Consider the following 18,080-nt stretch of genomic DNA (forward strand, 5'->3'; position numbering starts at 1 on the left):
AATCGGACTGTGTGCTCCCCATTGGAATAGGACTGTATGCTCCCCATTGGAATCGGACTGTGTGCTCCCCATTGGAATGGTACTGTGTGCCCCCCATTGGAATGGTACTGTGTGCCCCCCATTGAAATGGTACTGTGTGCTCCCCATTGGAATGGTACTGTGTGCTCCCCATTGGAATGGTACTGTGTGCTCCCCATTGGAATGGTACTGTGTGCCCCCCACTGGAATGGTACTGTGTGCCCCCCCCCCATCTGTTTAGACCAGTGCAGTGTAGCTAGAGGACTGGAGTTTGACACCTCTGGCTTACACCTAATCGTCACAGTCTCACATTGAGAGCCACACCGACCATCATAGTGACAGCAAGCCCGACTGGCCAATAATAAGAGAGAAGCTGCTCAGCTCAGCAACATGGGCTAAGATGGGTCAGTCCGTGAGGAGGTGGAGGTGCTAGCTGGCCTTCACCTCACCTGGGGAACCTTTCCTGAAATAATGGGGAATAAGAGAGAATGGGCACTGTAGTCGTGGGCAGAGAAAAGAAAAAAGGAAATGATGGAAGGATAGAAAAAAAGTGAAATATAGTGAATAAGGTCTTGCTTTTGCTTGGCTTGTGAGTGGACATGGAGTGGAACAGCTATCCTCCCTGTACAAAGATCTTGATGGGATCTTTTCGAGGAAATGGGATGGGTTGTCAGTGTCTCTTCAGATTTCAGACTCTCTCCTATAGCTGAGTGGGTCCAGAGGAATAGCAGCCTGCAGCATGTCAAACTCAATCTGATTCTCCATGTCCAGGACACACAGCATGTCTCCTGACTGCTCCGGGAACCGCTCCTGAAAATCAGGCATCACAGTCCTCTCCTCCCCCTCGCCACTGTCCCTCTCCCGGGCCCCCTGCGCCGCCTCCTCCTCCTCCTCCTCTCCGCAGCGCAGGGCCACCTCGTTCTCATAGCAGAAGGCGCTGGGTGAGTGCGGGGGCCTGAGGTGGCGGGAGGCCTTGGGGCTGACTGGGGACACAGAGCGGGAGGAGGTGGACGAGGACCGGCTGGTCATCTCGCTCAGCGCCCTGGCGCTGCAGTGCGGCGTTGAGGGCACCTTGTAGGTCTTGTGGAAGTGGGAGTAGTCCACCTGATAGCGGTCCTGCTTCTCGAAGACCACGGGCTCGAAGCGATGGCCCCAGAGGATCTCGCGGGCCAGGTAGGAGCTGCGGGCCTGGGTGGTCATGGCGGTGGCCTCCACCATCCCCTCCAGGATCACCACGATCTCAAAGTCCTCCGCCTCCAGGTTGGCCTTGCTCATGTGGTAGAGAGGGCTCTGCGCGTCGATCTCATGGACGATGACCAAGGGGGAGACCAGGAAGAGGCGGTCCAGGCCCTCATCGTAGCCCACATTGATGTCAGTCTGCTCCAGGGGGATGTACTCGCCCTCAGCGGTGACGTAGGGCCGGATGAGCTGGGCGCGGACGTGCGCCTCCACGATGTGGCTCTTTCGCAGGTTGCCCAGGCGCCACATCAGGCACAGTTTGCCGTCGCGCAGGGCGATGACGGCGTTGTGCGAGAACAGCAGCGTCTGGGCCCTCTTCTTGGGTCGCACCATCTTGGCCATGATGGTGCCGATCATGAAGGAGTCGATGATGCAGCCCACGATGGACTGCACCACCACCGTCACCACGGCAGCCGGGCACTCCTCGGTGACGCAGCGCCACCCATACCCGATGGTGGTCTGGGTTTCAATGGAGAACAGGAAGGCTCCCACAAAGCTGTGCACGTGGAGAATGCAAGGCTTCCACAACTTCTCCCTCTCCTTTGGGCCGGGGCCCCCTCCCGCCCCCACCGCACCGGTCCCTCCCAGAGACAGCTCTGGGGGCACGTCGAAGTCGCCGTGGGCCAGGGCCACCCACCAGAAGACCAGGCCGAAGAGGAGCCAGGATAAGAGGAAGGTTGTGGTGAAGATGAGGAGCATGTAGCGCCAGCGGATGTCCACGCAGGTGGTGAAGATGTCGGCCAGGTAGCGGCGCGGCTTGTCCTCCATGTTGGCGAAGACCACGTTGCACTGGCCATTCTTCCTCACGAAACGGCTCCTGAGGTGCCCCGGCCCCGTGGTAGAGATCTTCCTCCCTCTATAAGCGCTCTCCGCACCTGGTACTCCCAACATTCCTCCTCCTGTGCTTCCCACTGTTCCGCTGGCCCCTCCCCCTGCCACACCCAGGGAGTACGGTGACAGGGTGCTGTGGCCATTGTGCAGGCCCAGAGTTGAAATTTTCAGGCCTTCGTCCTCTCCTACAATGCTATACCTGTGAGTGGGAGGAATGATAAGATAAGGTCAATCATTCTTTATATTATATAGCACAAAGCTTCCCAAACCTGTTCCTAGTGATCGAGTGTCTTGTAGGGCTTCACATAAACCCTAATGAAGCACACCCCATTGAACAGCCAGAGATCTTGTAGAAAATTAAACTGAAAACCTACAAGATCTCCAGGAGCAGGGCTGTCTCAACCCTGGGGTAACATCATTTACAATGAGGTTCACACAGTGCCTCACTGTGGGCATGGTCCAGAGCAGTGGTCTCAAACCACTGGACAGTGTGCAGGTTTTAATTTCCAACCAATGCTGCCTTAATTGATTCCATGCCTTAATTGATTCCATTTACTCATTCAGCCATATGCATTTGACTGTATTAAAGCATAGACTATATACAACAGTTGTTATTTAGACAACACCAATAACACATTTCACTTTATATGCATTATGTGCTAACCTCCAGCCCTAATTCAGCAAATAATTAACTGATTTTATAATCGGTGGCTATCAGCATTTACATGGCCCTCCGTGAGTTTGAGACCACTGCTCTTGAGAGAAAAAACATTATGGAAAACTTGGAAGTACATGAAGTAAATGCAGAGGAGGGGAGGACCAGACAAAGGGAAAGTGAAATATAAATGCTCTTTTCTTTTCCTTTGTATCCTTTGTTGCACTTGCAGAAAGGCTCAATTTTGCTGTGCTGTAATACTGCAGTGTCAATTGGCTGCCGTTCAATCTGTCTTATTGTTTTTCTTGCCTCATTTCTAACCTTTATATGTATTGCTTGAATTTCTAGAATTCAACATCTACCAGACCTCCAGACCTTTTACCTGGTTCGCCCCGGTGTATGTGTGTGTGGGTGTGTGTATTTCCTTGTGTGAATATTTGTGAGGATTTGTGGCTACTGTATTTATAGGGATAGAACATGAGCCATGGCAGTTGCATGGTACCAACATGAAAGCTCTGGCCCCACTGTTGCTACCTATGTATTAAGGCATGTCCATGTTGCTGGGCAGTTGCAAAGTGTGTTTGGGTCCACAAGTCTGAATGACAAGCCCTATGCTTTCACATATTCTGAATGTTTACCTAGCCTTAGGTTTTGCTTGTGAAGACTGCACTTGTATTGGAAAAGATGAAGACCAAAGAGCGGCCTTTGGGGGAAAAGCAAGCCATTTGAAGCTTAGAAAAGAGGGGAAATCGATCAGAGCCATTGCACAAGCATTGGATATTCTAACAACTTGGAATGTCCTGAAAAAGACAGAAACTGTACCGAGCAGCAGACATCGAACAGGTCGACCAAGAAAACAACAGCAGTTGATGACAGAAACATTGTGAGAGCTGTGAAGAAAAACCCCAAAACATCAGTCAGTGACGAACAATATCCACAGGGCAGGGGTGAAGGTATCTCAATCAACTATTCAAAGAAGACTTAGAGAGCAGCAATATAGAGGCTATACCACAAGATACAAACCACTCATTCAGTAGTAAGGAAGACAATTGGAAGACAAGATTACAATTTGCAAAGAAGTACAGAGATGAGCCACACAAGTTCTTGAACAAAGTTCTATGGGCTGATGAGACAAAGATTGAGTTCTACCAAAGATGGAAAGTGTGGGGAAAGAGGGGATCTGCTTATGATCCAAAACATGCAAGCTCATCTGGGAAGCACGGTGGAGGAAGTGTCATGGCTTGGGCTTGCATCGCTGCTTCTGGAGCGGGCTCACTAAACTTTATTGATGTAACTCATGATGATAGCAGCGGATAAATTTGGAAGTCTACAAAACATTCTATCTGCCAACTTATGGAGAGATGCATCCAAATTAATTGGGAGGAACTTCATCAAGACTTCATTCAAGACAATGACCCGAAACACATTGCCAACAAAGTGGAAGGTTTTAGACTGGCAAGAGGCTGTAGTAAAAGCCTGGAAAAGCATCAGAAAAGAAGACTGCAACAGTTTGGTGATGTCAATGGGTCGCAGGCTTGATGCAGTTATTGCAAGCAAGGGATATGCGACCAGATATTAAGTATTATTTACTTTCATGTACTTCTGTTCCAAAACTTTTGCTCACCTAAAAATTGGGTGGTCTGATAGCAAAGGTGGTAGGTGTAGTTCAACACATCTATGTAAATACCAGGAAATAAAAGCTGAAATTCTGAACTCTTGTCTCGTGTTCATCTTTTTATCTCAACCCCAAATGTATTCAGTGTATTACAAAAACAAAGGAATTGGCCTTGCTGTTCCAATACATTTGGAGGGGACTGTATAAGCCAAGCAGTTCCTCACCTGTTGACTCGCACTGTTCCCATATCATCAGGGATCATAGGGCTGTCGGTCTGAGACACGCGACAGAAACAGTCAGTGTCTGGGGAAGCCTCTAGATGGAGATCTGCTCTGAAGGATTGGAGACTGGCATGGTGACCTGCAGTAGGGAGATGGGACTGCTAACTGCTGAGTTGAGAGAGGGAGATGGAGAGAGACAGTGAGGGGATGGGTTGCTTAGACATTTTGTCTGAATTCATTGTACATGCAGTGACTTTGCTTTGAATTCCATCAAGGAACATTGCTCATAGAACAGAACCAATTTTGGTCCTCTCTGGTCAGTAACACAGTATGCATGGTACATACTGTATATTTAAGGAAGCAGGTAGAGTATGCCTTTAAAAAAGACATCCATTTCCCCACAGGGCCACAATCTTTTTAGGATTTTCAGACAAACAAATGAAAAAAACATTCATTCTTATTATAGCATGACAAATGCTCACTCTAGAAATAGCTCAAGTCACAGACTGTCACTGGCTGATTAAGTTTGGTCTCACACACACACACACACACACACACACACACACATACGCACGCACAAATACATGTTTCACACACACACACACACAAAGGATTTTGTATTATGAAGCGAAGGGACTCGTGACCTTTGCATGACAGTGTTCGTTCCTGATATGACACTGGCAGATGTTGGGATTTGCATTCCTGTTGCCCAGATTGAACATAGTTACAGGTTTGATTCCCAGGACTGCTTATGATTGCATTTCTCTAGGCTAATGTAAGCGCGAGGGAAGGAGCTGCATATGACAGACAGTGATGGAAGTGAAGATTCCTGTATGTCTTAAGCGCTTTTGCGTAGGCAGTGCAATGTGATCCAAAGCCACAGTGTGGCATGCAATCTGTTTTTTTGTTCGGAGAGTAATGCCAGAAGGTATTGATGTGAGAATGTATTTCAGGCGACACCAATGTGGGTTTCTTTTGCTGCCTCTGCTGAGTGTGTGTCTGGTGTCCGTCAGTGTCAGTGTGTATGTGTGTGTGTGTAAACATGTGTCTAACAGCTGTCACACCTGTGATGCCTTAGTGTATCTCTAATTTGTCTCTATTATGTTTTTCCAACTTCCTGTGTAACATCTAAGGGTGTATGAGCATATGTTTTATTTTTTTGGGATCCCTGTTTTGCCCTGTTGCCCTCTGTGTCCCCATTTTACTCCCATGTCTTAAGTTGTTTGATAGCTACAAATGACTTTACTCTTCAGTATTGCATGCTATTGAAAAATCTAATCTAGATATCCTCACTGAATATAGTTCTGCCTGGATGGTTTCCATGTAACCAGGCTATTTATAAACTCATACCCAGTTTGATTTTTATTTTAGTTTTTTGCCCTTTTTTGTAGGTGAGAAATGCTTAACGATGCTCTGACGGCATTTGCTGAAGATGCAGTATGCCTGCATACACAAGTATGACTGTCTGTCTCTCTGTCTGTCCGTCCGTCCGTCCGTCTGTCACTGTCTGTCTTTCTGCTCTTTCCTCCTGTTGTCTATCAGCTTGTGTGCTCCCATCTGCTCAGTGTGGGGCTGGAGTCTCCTCCCAGCCCAGGGCAGGCTCAGTCAGCAGCCTCCTGCCAGGTCCACACCCCCCCCAGGCTCAACAGCCCGCTGTCCTGGCAGGGGCAGGGGGGTGGGGGGGAGGCAGGAAACAGCCTCTCGGCTATCCCACCCAAGATCTCACTGATTTATCTCTCAAGCAGCCGAAAGCAAGCTCAGCTTCTCAGAGAGGCTCACGGAAAGGGGCATGGGTAAAAGGCAGTGGAGTGACCAACAGTACCAAAGTCAGTGTAGCTGCAGGTACTACATGTACCGTGAGGGGAATTAGCTACAGCACTTGACTCGGGCAGTGTGAGGGACACTTGTGTAAGTGGAATAGAAGTGGGACAGCGCTGTTTGTAAACTCCTGTCTAGCACTTTGCCCAGATTGTTCCAGAACGAATCCATCAGTTAGTACAGGCTGACGAACATATGTACAAATAACAGGTTGCTGTGGATACAGTAGTCCATGGTAAGCACACAGGTGGTAATTAAAGCTTTAGTCACAGACGTGATGAAGACTTAAGTCTATGCTGCCATCGAAGAAGTGTTAGTAATGGCAGCCATGCACATTTGCATACACAGCTACATACATATGGACACACACACTGGCTACATTTCATGAGGAAAGAACATTCTGTCACAAAATGGCACGCACCACCTATAAATGAACAGGAAGCCATTTTCATTTGGTGCATCGACATAAGAAATATTGATAAATAAAAACAAATGGCACGGAACAAAAATATCAGAAATGAATCAGATTAATAGACTGAAGCTTTTATTAGACGAAAGTAAAAAAAAAAAAAAAAAATTTTTCACAACATAGGAATATTTCATAAGAACACGGTGTTCAGAGCTTCTCGATGACGAGCTGCGTTTGAGCTCAGGTGCCAATAAAAGCCCCTGCTCTCTGAGCAGCCTGCCGTAGGGTCTGCAGACAGAGAGCTCAGAAACAATGCAGTGAGACCGAAAAGGTCAGACTGTAAGATGGCAGTGAACCTCATTCATTAACACCTTATTGACAGAGCTAATTACCGCAGAGTCCAAATTTAGTCAGATAAGCAGCTTGAAGATAATTTCAAACAGTACCGTCAGAAATCTAAACTGAGATACCAATTACCTACTGTATGCAGTCATTGCTACCACCCTCGCTACACTAGATTTTTTGAGGAAGGCAGCATTACTCAGTAATAATAAAACACTTGTTAAGAAGAGCACCCAAAATGGAGTTCATCCACTTTCTGCAAAAACAAGAAGTGAGAAAATTTACTTTTCCTTGTAGCCAAAAGACTGCAGGTTCAATTCCTAGGTTGTATCTAAGGAACCTAACTTGTTACATTTTCAGAATACACTCAGTGAGCACTTTATTAGGTATTTATTAGATTTATTTTTTAAATGTATTAGGTCTATGCTGCTGTAGCCTATCCACACAGAGATTTGACACGTTATATGTTCAGAGATGCTCTTCTGCACACCATTGTGTGGTTATGTGTGGCTATTTGCTTTACTGTCAACATCTTGTCAGTTTTGACCAGTCTGGCCCTTCTCCTCTGACCTCTCTCATGAACAAGCTGTTTCTGCCTGCAGACCTGCTGCTCACTGGATGTTTTTTTTTTGTTTTTAATACCATTCTCTGCAAACTCTAGAGACTGTTGTCCATAAAGATCAGCAGTTTCTGAAATACTCAAACCACCCTTTCTGGCACCAACAATCATTCCAGGGTCAAAGTCACTTAGATTGCATTTTTTTCCCATTCTGATGGTTGATGTGAACATTAACTGAAGCTTCTGACCCATATCTGCATGAGTTTATGCATTGCACTGCTGCCACACAATTGGCTGGTTAGATAATCGCATGAATAAGTAGGTGCACGTGTGTTCCTAATAAAGTGCTCAGTGAGAGTACACCCAGCTGCATAAATGGACAGTTGGGGAAGTCACTCTGGATAGGGTGCATATAAATGGACATGTAACAAAATGAAATGTAAAGCAGTCGGGGAAGTCACTCTGGATAGGGTGCATCTGCCGGCAGCAGCACGCGTTTAGCAGAGGAGTGAAGGTCAGCTGGCGATCTGATGGAGACGGATCTGGAAACGAGTCCAAAAACACCTGGCACGGCGTGCTCATCGTGTTCGTGTGAACGAGGTCAGAGATAACTGCAGCGTCACAGCAGCCGCAGTCTGTGGCAACTGCCGTGCTCAGGATTATTCAGGAGTGAAATGCAAGTTCTTTTTATTTTAAAAGAGCTTTTATGAATATTTATGAATTCGATTTGCTGTGGCAATTTTAGATTTCATCTGCAAAAAGGCTTTGCTGTCACTTATTCTTTTTCCTGAACAGGGCTAATTCAAGGTTCCCTGTACCGACTGTGGCACTAAGTAGAGACAGAAGACAGGAGGAACTTCTTTCTCCCCTTTTAAAATGCACAAGACAAATTCAGCATCCAACGCTGAGAGATGAAATTTTATCTAACCCTTACATTCGGCACCTTTGACACCCTGATTTGGCAGAGGCTGCAGCTCCTTAGGTAAAGTTGTGGTAATTAAATAGTTATGAAGATAATTAGCGGTTTCCATAGGAACCTCAGTTCTTAACAGGCTGATGAAATATTTCAGGTTGAGATGATTTAGCGCACTGGCAAAAGAGGGATGGAGAGAGGGAGAGGAGAGACAGGAGTGGGGTGCAAGAGCTCTTTGGGATGAGTCAGAGAAAACAGGCCTGATTCATTGACAAGGGTGGAGAGATACTGAATCACACATGCAAGTGTTTTGGGCACCTTCTCCCCCTGATCCCCTGGGTGCATTATAGGAAATGGAGTCCTTCATCATTTTATGTAAATGCGCTTTTGCTATGATTCTACTCTTTCTTTTTTCAGCCTGTCCCCACTGATTTTTCATGTCTTCCCACTCAGCTTTGAAATAAACTGCATTCCTTACTTTTCCTTGATGATCTTTAAATTGTAATGACTTTGAGTAGTGAAAAGTGGTGATTCTCATTTTTTCCCATGCAACAGGATGAGGACTCATAAGAACACATATTGACTATGATTGACAGAAAGATGATTGTAGTGTTATTCTCAGTGCTCTATGAGGAATTAAACAGAAAGTAAATATATGAATACAGGTTTGCTGACGCATACACGTGTGCCTGGTATGTAGAAAATACACGCAGACAAATACACACATACAGACACACACAGACACAGTCACACGCAGAGACTGCAGAATGATCCATTGTTACGCAATGCTCAAAGATATAATCCCCCATGGCAGCTCGGAGGCTGTGCCTACGTACATGTGCACAGGACATGCAATGACATTCTTAACTTCCCATGCATCAAACTATGGATTAATAGTCTCCTAATCTCCTAATCTTTATCAGTGATACAAAGGTACATCTCAATCCAGCGACGAGGATAAACTCTCTCAATCTAATCTGACACTGAAGGAACAGAGAAAGAGGGAAGCCGGGAAACATGACGCGTATCTGTGTGTGCATGCATGTACACTCACTGAGCACTTTATTAGGAACACCTGTACACCTATATATGCATACGATTATCTAATCGGCCAATCGTGTGGCAGCTGTGCAATGCATAAAATCATGCAGATACGGGTCAGGAGCTTCAGTTAATGTTCATATCAACCATCAGAATAAGGAAAAAATGTGATATAAGTGACTTTGACGGTGGGATGACAGGGTGGTTTGAGTATCTCAGAAAGTGCTGATCTTCTGGGTTTTTCCCCACACTACAGTCTCTAGAGTTTGCAGAGAATGGTGTGAAAAACCAAAAACATCCAGTGAGCAGCAGTTCTGCAGGCAGAAATGCCTTGTTAATGAGAGAGGTCAGAGGAGAATGGCTAGACCCTTCAATGTTGACAGGAAGGTGACAGTAATGCAAACAACCACACATTATAACATTGGTATGCAGAAGAGCATCTCTGAACACAAAACGCATCATAACTCTAAGTGGATAGGCTACAGTAACAGAAGACTTAATAACGCCAAAAGATAAGTCTCATAAATACTTAATAAAGTGATCAATGAGTGTATGTATGTGTGTGTGCGTGTGTGTGCGTCTTTGGTTCTGTGGTGCACAACTGAGACTGAGTTTGCACAGCCAACAGTGTGAACACCTGCTGTGGCTCAGTCCTAAAAGTAGAATCCGTAGAAGTGGCTGTATTATTCCAGAAAAAATATACCCGCGATGGCAAAATACTTGTCAGCCACCGAGCTGTCAGATGCTATATTTGCTGATTCTCTGGACCACTCAGCATCGAGTGGTGCAGAAAATTGGTGTGGAAAGGTGGGTGAGCTACTAATGTCATTTTTTTTTACATGTTCTGGATTGTGGAGCTATGCAGTCACGTGTAGTGCTGAAACACTGTTTGTGTACAATATACATTTAAGAAATAAAAGAGATTAATGACATTGTTACAAAATATTTCTGTTGGTAAAAGATTAACATAAATGTCAGAAAGATATAATCCTGTGTCGGGGGTGGAGAATGACGGATGCATAAAAATGTCTAGATGTGGAGTGTGTGAGATGCCACTTTGCTCAAATGGAGAAACAATCTTTTTTTTTTACAGGAATTGTTCTGACTGCATACCAAAAGCATGAACCAAGATTATCTCTGATGCTAAAACCTGTAGGTCTCAAATCTGGCCATTCAATCCAAATCAGGCCCTGGGTTTTGTTTCTCCCAGGTAATTAACTGAACAATTACTGCTAATGATGGGCCATACGGTCTTTACAAGAAAAGGGAGGGTGGAAAACCAGCAGTTCTCTACCCTGGAGAACCATGATTAGGGAAACAGGGCTGTAGAGCTGGAGGTTGGTCTCCTTGGCTCCTGCGTTTTATTGTTTTGAGTGTTATTGTTTTGTTCAATTTGCCTTTTCCCAGGTGTACCAGTGATAATTCTGTGTCAGAGGGACTATGAGCAGCTCTTTTTTTTCCAACCCCGCAAATCTGGTCCAGCCGTACCGTAAGGTGCTGGCGCTGCAGTTCCCAGCTCATTTGGGGACGCATTTCTCCTTCCTCAGGATAAATTTAATCCCATGCAGAAGTCAAGGGCTTCTGTGGAACAATACAGATAAAAGTAGGGATGGGTGTAGTGCATATTAAAATGAACTTTGTTTGGCTATCACTGCCCAGCTGGGGCCAAGCAGTGCCCAAGCACCTGCTGAGGAAGTGCTTGTGTGCCTACATCATTTCCCTGGTTTATTTCTCTCTGGTTGATCTGAAGCACGGTCACCCTCTGCCCTGCTCTCATTAAATACCAACGGCATCGTTGGGCCTGGGCTTTTGGGGCTTAAGACCCTTTCCCTATCTGGGCACTGGTCTGCTGGCCTGTGTAGCCGACTGTGCACTTCACTTCTAAACTTCAGCTGCTGATGGAAAATGTACATCAGGAAGCAGCTTTCCAGCATCTCCTGAAACAACTTTTATGACACTCTGGACAGCCACAGTGGCTGCAGGTGAGTGAAATTAGACCTTGGAATAAGGTGCATTGACCATTTAGCCAATGAATATTTAAATAAGTACTTAAGTGCTGATAATGACAAAACCTGGCAGACACAGGGACACTCCAAGACCAGTGGTTTGAATTGAATCCACATACTTAATGAACTACTTAATATTTTAAGTGAAAAACTATGTTTGTTTTAATAGAATTAAATTGTTCCTTATTAGTCTTAGTCGTTTTTGTTTAATAATTCCAGTCACGCATTCTGAAACAATGACTTTTGCTGATTTCCCACAGTAACATGCGTTGTTGTCCATACTATACCCTTTCCCGGTGAGTAAGTGTGAATATTTGTGCAATTCTGTTTGCTTATGCATTGGCCTGCATGTAGCAGTTTGCAACATTTCTGTTTGAGATATCCATTCATTTGTCCGATTATAACAAAGTAACACTTTTTTTACTGACTAAGGTCAAATTAATGGCCTATTAAATTCTCAAATTGATATTAATGCCCACTGAGCAGGTCAATATAATTAAAATATTTAATATTTTGTGGCACCGCTTATCCACCTTTTTAAATTTTTTTATTAATTCACTTTTTTCACTACTGTATTATCTTCCAAGGGGCTAGTACATATAGCTGACGAAATACAAAGCAATTTTGCACGATATGCCCTGTTTGTACTTATGTACTATTTGCTATTTTTAGCGACCATGGAAAAACGCGAGTTTAGGAAAAGATCGGCAGAAACTTGAAATTCAAACAAACTGTCATTACTATACTTGCCATCACAATTTGCCCAACTTAGTGTGACATAACAATCAAAATCCCATAGGCGTGAAATAAGGAAAAACATTTCAGCATCACGGTTGACTGCAGACCCACTGGGTAGCCTACTTTCTGGACAACCTAGCAACGTCGTGGACATTTTATTTACACAAATTCAAACCAAGTCAATACTAATCTTCACAATGCATGAAATTGCCTTATGTACACGGACAATCTAAACGTGTCATTTCGTTGTGCGTAACATCATGTTCAGTTTTGGAGGGAGAAATGGTGGGGTTTCTCAGTAGTTCCATAGTGTCGATGTCATTATGCGACAATAATGATAACGCATTAGGCATGCAAAAGTGACAGAAGTAACTATCACTTTTAGTGATAGTTATACAAACAACACCACATAATAAGTTAATATACATTAACTCAAACGCGTTTGAGATTTTTCTCCATTGCACTTCAAAAACTTCACAAAAGAAGCTGACAGGTAGAGTGTAAAGTGAAAACTGATTATCTGACCAGATAAACGCTTACCTTTTCGTGTAAAAACGTTGGTTAGCTTGATTACAACAACAAATAAAACCACTCGCGTATTTTACTCTAATCTATTCCTTCTTAAAAAACTGCCGAATTTAAAGGTATCCATAGTATGTGACTAGTCGTGAATCCGGAAGCTCTGGCGCAAGAACGTTGTTTCGATTTCTAGTCCTCTCTCCTTTTAGCGAAGTCCAGAGCGCCTTTCTGTGTTGTCACACCATTTACTTTTGATTCGTCTCGTTCTTCTGTGTTGTATTTTATTTTATAACGATCCCATTCCCTATAGTCCTTTTATTGTCCTCTGCTATCCCCTCTTTCCCGTTTGCTCTATAATCCACTCTTTTGCGCGCTCCCTCTCTGTTCGGCGACTCTTGGTTGCTATCCCCCAGTCCATCTCCATCTCCGCGTGTGTGGGTGCGAGAGGGAGGGAGAGCCTGTCAGTTTGATTATGTCCCTGTTTGTGTAGATTTGTGTGCGAGCGCGTGTAGGTGTTTTTCCCTATTATTTGTGCCTGTGCACCGTCCAGGAGAAGGCTCAATATTACATTATTTTATTACTTGTTTAGCAGATTTATGCAGCTCACATTTTTACACATCATCCATTTATATTCCTTAATATTCATCGGGGCCTTTAAGGTTCAGTTTGTGGATTCATCAGCCGTACCATACCTGGAATTCAAGCAAGCAACATTCTGCACAATCACTGTCATTTGCGTTTTATGACTAATCCTGATAACTAACTAACAGGTAACTACTGTGCTCTTCAGAAGCACTGCGTTGTTTAAATATTAATCCTGTCCCAAGAAAGCAAATGTCTGCTTTAGATTACTGTCGCCTTGTGTCAAGTGGGATCTGGCGTTTGGAGCTGTCCAGTGCTGAAAGATGGACAAACACAGACTCATAAACTCCCACCGAGAAGAAGAAGAAGCAGGTATTAACAGACTAAAACTGGAATTGCAAAATATTAGATAGGGATTGAGAGATTTTTTTTTCTGGCAATACATTTCTGTGGTATATTCACCTCCAAGCACTCAGACATCACAAACATGCAGAAGTAACACCCCTTGCCCCTTCCTGAATGAGTTTTAAAGCTTTAGAACAGGTACATGTTTGGAAAAGGAGCATATATGCACATGCATACACTGAATATATGGTACACTTTATTAGGTATTTATTAGAGTAATTTGTTAGACGTCTGCTGCTGTAGCCCATCCACTTAGAGGTTTGATGCATTGTGTGTTCAGAGATGCTCTTCTGCATACTTGCGTTACTGTCACCTTCCTGTCAGCTTTGGCCAGTCTGGCCATTCTCCACTGACCTCTCTCATTAACAAGGCTTTGCTGCCCGCATAACTGCTGCTCACTGGTTGCTTTTTTCGCACCTTTCTCTGCAAACTCTAGAGACTGTTTAGAGTGAAAATCCCAGGAGATCAGCAGTTTCTGAGATACTCAAACCGCCCCGTCTGGCACTTACTATCATTCCATGGTCAAAGCCACTTATATCCAATTTTTTCTCCATTCTGATGGTTGATGTGAACATTCACTGAAGCGCCTGACCCGTATCTGCATGATTGTATGCATTGCACTGCTGCCACTCAATTGGCTGATTAGATAATCACATAAATAAGTAGGTGTACAGGTGTTCCTAATAAAATGCTCAGTGAGTGTATATGTCTGTGTGTGTATATATGTAAGTGCATGTGTGTTTTTGTATATGCTCACACATTTGCAGTTTGTACGTTCAAGTATAATATGATCTTCTCAGTGACAAATTATGCATGATCTCTCATTATACTTAATGTGTGTCTGTGCTCCTCTAAACTTTATTTTCTGTGCGCATTTGTTGTGAGCTGCCTGTAGAGTCCACACATTCTTCTCTAAGATGAAGTGTGTCTGAATTTCCTCTGCCTGTGTCTGTGCATTTGCCATACAGTCATTCCTCCACGTGGCAAGCACGTCTCCGTTTCCCCACATAACATCACCCACAGATTCATCCAGCTTCCAGACCGTTATCTCTTTCATTGCACCCTGCCTGTCTGTCGAAGGAATTTGGCCTCCAAACATGCAGAAAAAAACCAACCTACCCATTTCTCTGCCCCCTCTCCCCTTAAAATGATCAGAAGACCAGACATAATCATATTTAAAATTATGTATATTTTCAGCTAATCTTTTATTTTATTTTTTACATACAGAGCCTTAACCCTATAAGTCTAAGGGCAGGGCTGGTGAGGTTTGTTTTTTTTGCATTCATTTATTTTTACAGGGCGCAATTTTCGATCACTATGGTAACAGGATATACCATTTGAAAGTGTTAAAACTCATAGTTCTATCTGTATAACCTATTTTAATATGCCATTGCTTTATCTTATTTTTTAACATGTGGTGGTAAAACAAGTGTGGCGGGACGTCACCTTCTATTTATTTTGGAAATCCACATACTACAAGAAATAAGGTAATGTCAATGTCGTTTTCATGTGTCCAGCAGACCAAATGCATAATAGTTTCTCATTCTAAAAATGTGCTAACTTAGAGAAAATTTGAGTGTTTACTTAGAATTCCTCTGGAAGAATTATCATTGTCATCTATTTTGCCATTGTATACTTCTACAAAAGTACTTGTATATAGAAATTCTATTATCTACATTTTGTATAGGCTCTCTCACGATTTGAAAATGTGTTACCCCCATCCTTTTGTAAGAGAATTCAGTATAACTTCAGCTCATCAAAGAACCGATGAATGGCATGTTATTGTGATGACTAAAAGGCATTTTACCTAATGACATTAAGTTTTCCAACGATGTATAATTTGTTAGGCTAGCAAAAATGAAATTGAAGCACTTTCAATTTGCTGGTGGAGTATGTTGCACTTCGGCAAAAACAGTTTTTGAGATTTTATGCCAAAAATTGTTGACGTTTTACAACAAAAAATAAATCTAAATAGAGCACTTCCTTTGAAGGAGTTCCAAGGAATCTCTCCTCTGAGTGAATATTTTTGAGGAAGACAGTGAAAACACCATCGACAACATAATAGACTTTTCAGTGAAGTGACCCCATTTTATATCAGTCAATTTCTGCTTATTATGGATTTCCCAACATATTGGAAAATTCAGAAAAATGTTTCTGAAAAAGTTTACAAAATTTTACAAAAGGCCACAAATTTTGTCCAATCTTCACCAATTTCGTCACTGATGATGTTTAGACCAAGCCTCACAAAATCAGACGGATTTTTGATTTTCAAAAGAGTTCAGTCACAGCCAGTCAAATGGCAAATTTACCAAACTGGAAGTGAGCTCATATTTCAGCAACGCTTTGATGTATCAACACAAAACTTAGTACATAGACTCAGTACCCCTTACCTGAGGACGTGCAAAGGACGTGAGTCATTTGACCAGTGGGGGGCACCGCAATAGGTAAAAATGCATTTTGCCTAATAACTGTTGATAAGCAAAATGCAGTGTTTTGCACTTCATAAGACCCATAACATAATTTAGTTTCCACGTGTCCTTTTGTAAAACTGTCTAGACATAGATTAGAAAAAACTATTCAGAATGCTCAATTGTGGTGATATTGTCCCCAAATTTTAAAGGGGATTTGTCCAGTCTTGTGACTTGGTGCCATTGTGTTTCTAAGTGCACTAGACACAGCTACAATAATCTGTATCCAGTCAAATCAGAAAATCTTTTCAGTGAGAAAAACTGATAACTTTGTTTTAGTAATATTTGGAGTAATTCTAACTCTTGGAAAACAAACCCCAAAATGGTTCCCTTTCAGAAGAGAATAATGTCAAAAGAGTTGAAGAATAGTAACCATTTTATTATGTCATTTTTAAGCTTGAGTCAAGAAACTGGGTGATACTTAAAGGGTTAAATACTTTGCAATGTAATAAGAACATTTTTTCTTCTGACGATGAATAGCTGATAGTTGAATTAATATTGTTGCCTGACCACCTCCTTGTTAATGAGTGCAGGTAATTTTAGTGGGGTTTTTTTTGCACTGTTAACTGGACAGTTACATCATTGACAATGTACTCGAATCCAAAATCTATTCAGAAGCATCTGATGTTGAAATTTTTCCCTTTCAAACCCTTTAAAAATTGTATCCAAAAACCACACGTGAACACCTGTCACCCAATGTGTGAACAGTACACATGTGGACTATAAAAATAATCCTACTTGTAAGATGAGAATGGGCAAAGGTAACCTGTGTAACTCAAATGTGAACATGTTAAATTCACATGTGGAATTTTCAGACATGAAAAGGCAAATGTACATGCTATTTTTTCTAAGGGAAGACATGTCAGATTTGAATGTTTAAAGACAGAGTCTCTTTACACTTGCAGAAAAAACTGAAGAATAACAGTTGATGCCTCTCATTTCATGATTACTTTACATTTCTGCCACTACAGAATGATATTTCATAAAAAGATATTCAATCCTATAGTTTCTATGGAAACCTTTTTATGTTCTTTCTCTCTCTTGCTCTTTCTCTAAATTATACAGCTGAAGCTATTTATTTTTAAACCCCTTCTTTCCAGAAAGAAGAGGTGGGTGTTATATGTCCACATGACAGCCAGTGAATAGGGGGGGGGGGTGGAATATCAGTAGTAATGTAAGCAGGGGGCAAAGGTCACAGAGATAAAGAATCAGAATCAGAATTTGATGGCATGATAGAGTGAGAGTTTAAAGGACACAACATGAAAACTAGAAGATACAGTTCAGCTACTGTGAGACAGCCAGCTTAGTGTGCATGTGTGTGTGCGTGTATGTGTACATGTATGTGTGTGTGTGTGTGCGTGGTGTGTGTAAATGAACATGTATGTGTGATTACTGCCATATGTGTGATAATGTAGATTTTGTTGCTGTATGCTGTTTGTGAAATCCAGTACACCACTTCAACATCATGAGAAAGAGAGAGAGATGCTCAGAGACATAGAGAAAGAGAGAGAGCTAGGCTGAGAAGGGTATATCACTGAAAGTCATATGTAAGAATAGATCGAATACCTTACATTCCACAGTGGATGAAACATTAGTTGTTAAATTATGTTATGACACATTATGATTTATATTGCTGAACACAGACACGACCTACATGCACGTGCGCACACACACACACACACACAAAGAAAAGAGTGAGGG

The 18,080-nt window shown here is 42.9% G+C and overlaps 1 protein-coding gene across 2 annotated transcripts; it reads right to left on the bottom strand.

The window, feature by feature from the left end:
• Positions 1-269: 269 nt before the first annotated feature.
• kcnj4 (potassium inwardly rectifying channel subfamily J member 4) lies at positions 270-13,308 on the bottom strand. 2 transcript variants are annotated; one of them, XM_061228646.1, is made up of 3 exons: positions 12,946-13,308; positions 4,583-4,744; positions 270-2,287 (listed from the first exon to the last, which is right to left on the bottom strand). In XM_061228646.1, exons 2-3 carry the CDS (start codon positions 4,618-4,620, stop codon positions 700-702), a joined length of 1,626 nt encoding a protein of 541 aa, XP_061084630.1. In that variant the 5' UTR covers positions 4,621-4,744; positions 12,946-13,308; the 3' UTR covers positions 270-699. The 2 variants fall into 2 exon arrangements, with proteins under 2 accessions (XP_061084630.1, XP_061084620.1); XM_061228636.1 differs by having other exon boundaries at positions 4,583-4,747.
• Positions 13,309-18,080: the final 4,772 nt, after the last annotated feature.

The sequence above is a fragment of the Conger conger genome, chromosome 2 (assembly GCF_963514075.1).
Source record: "Conger conger chromosome 2, fConCon1.1, whole genome shotgun sequence".
Lineage (NCBI taxonomy): Eukaryota > Metazoa > Chordata > Actinopteri > Anguilliformes > Congridae > Conger > Conger conger.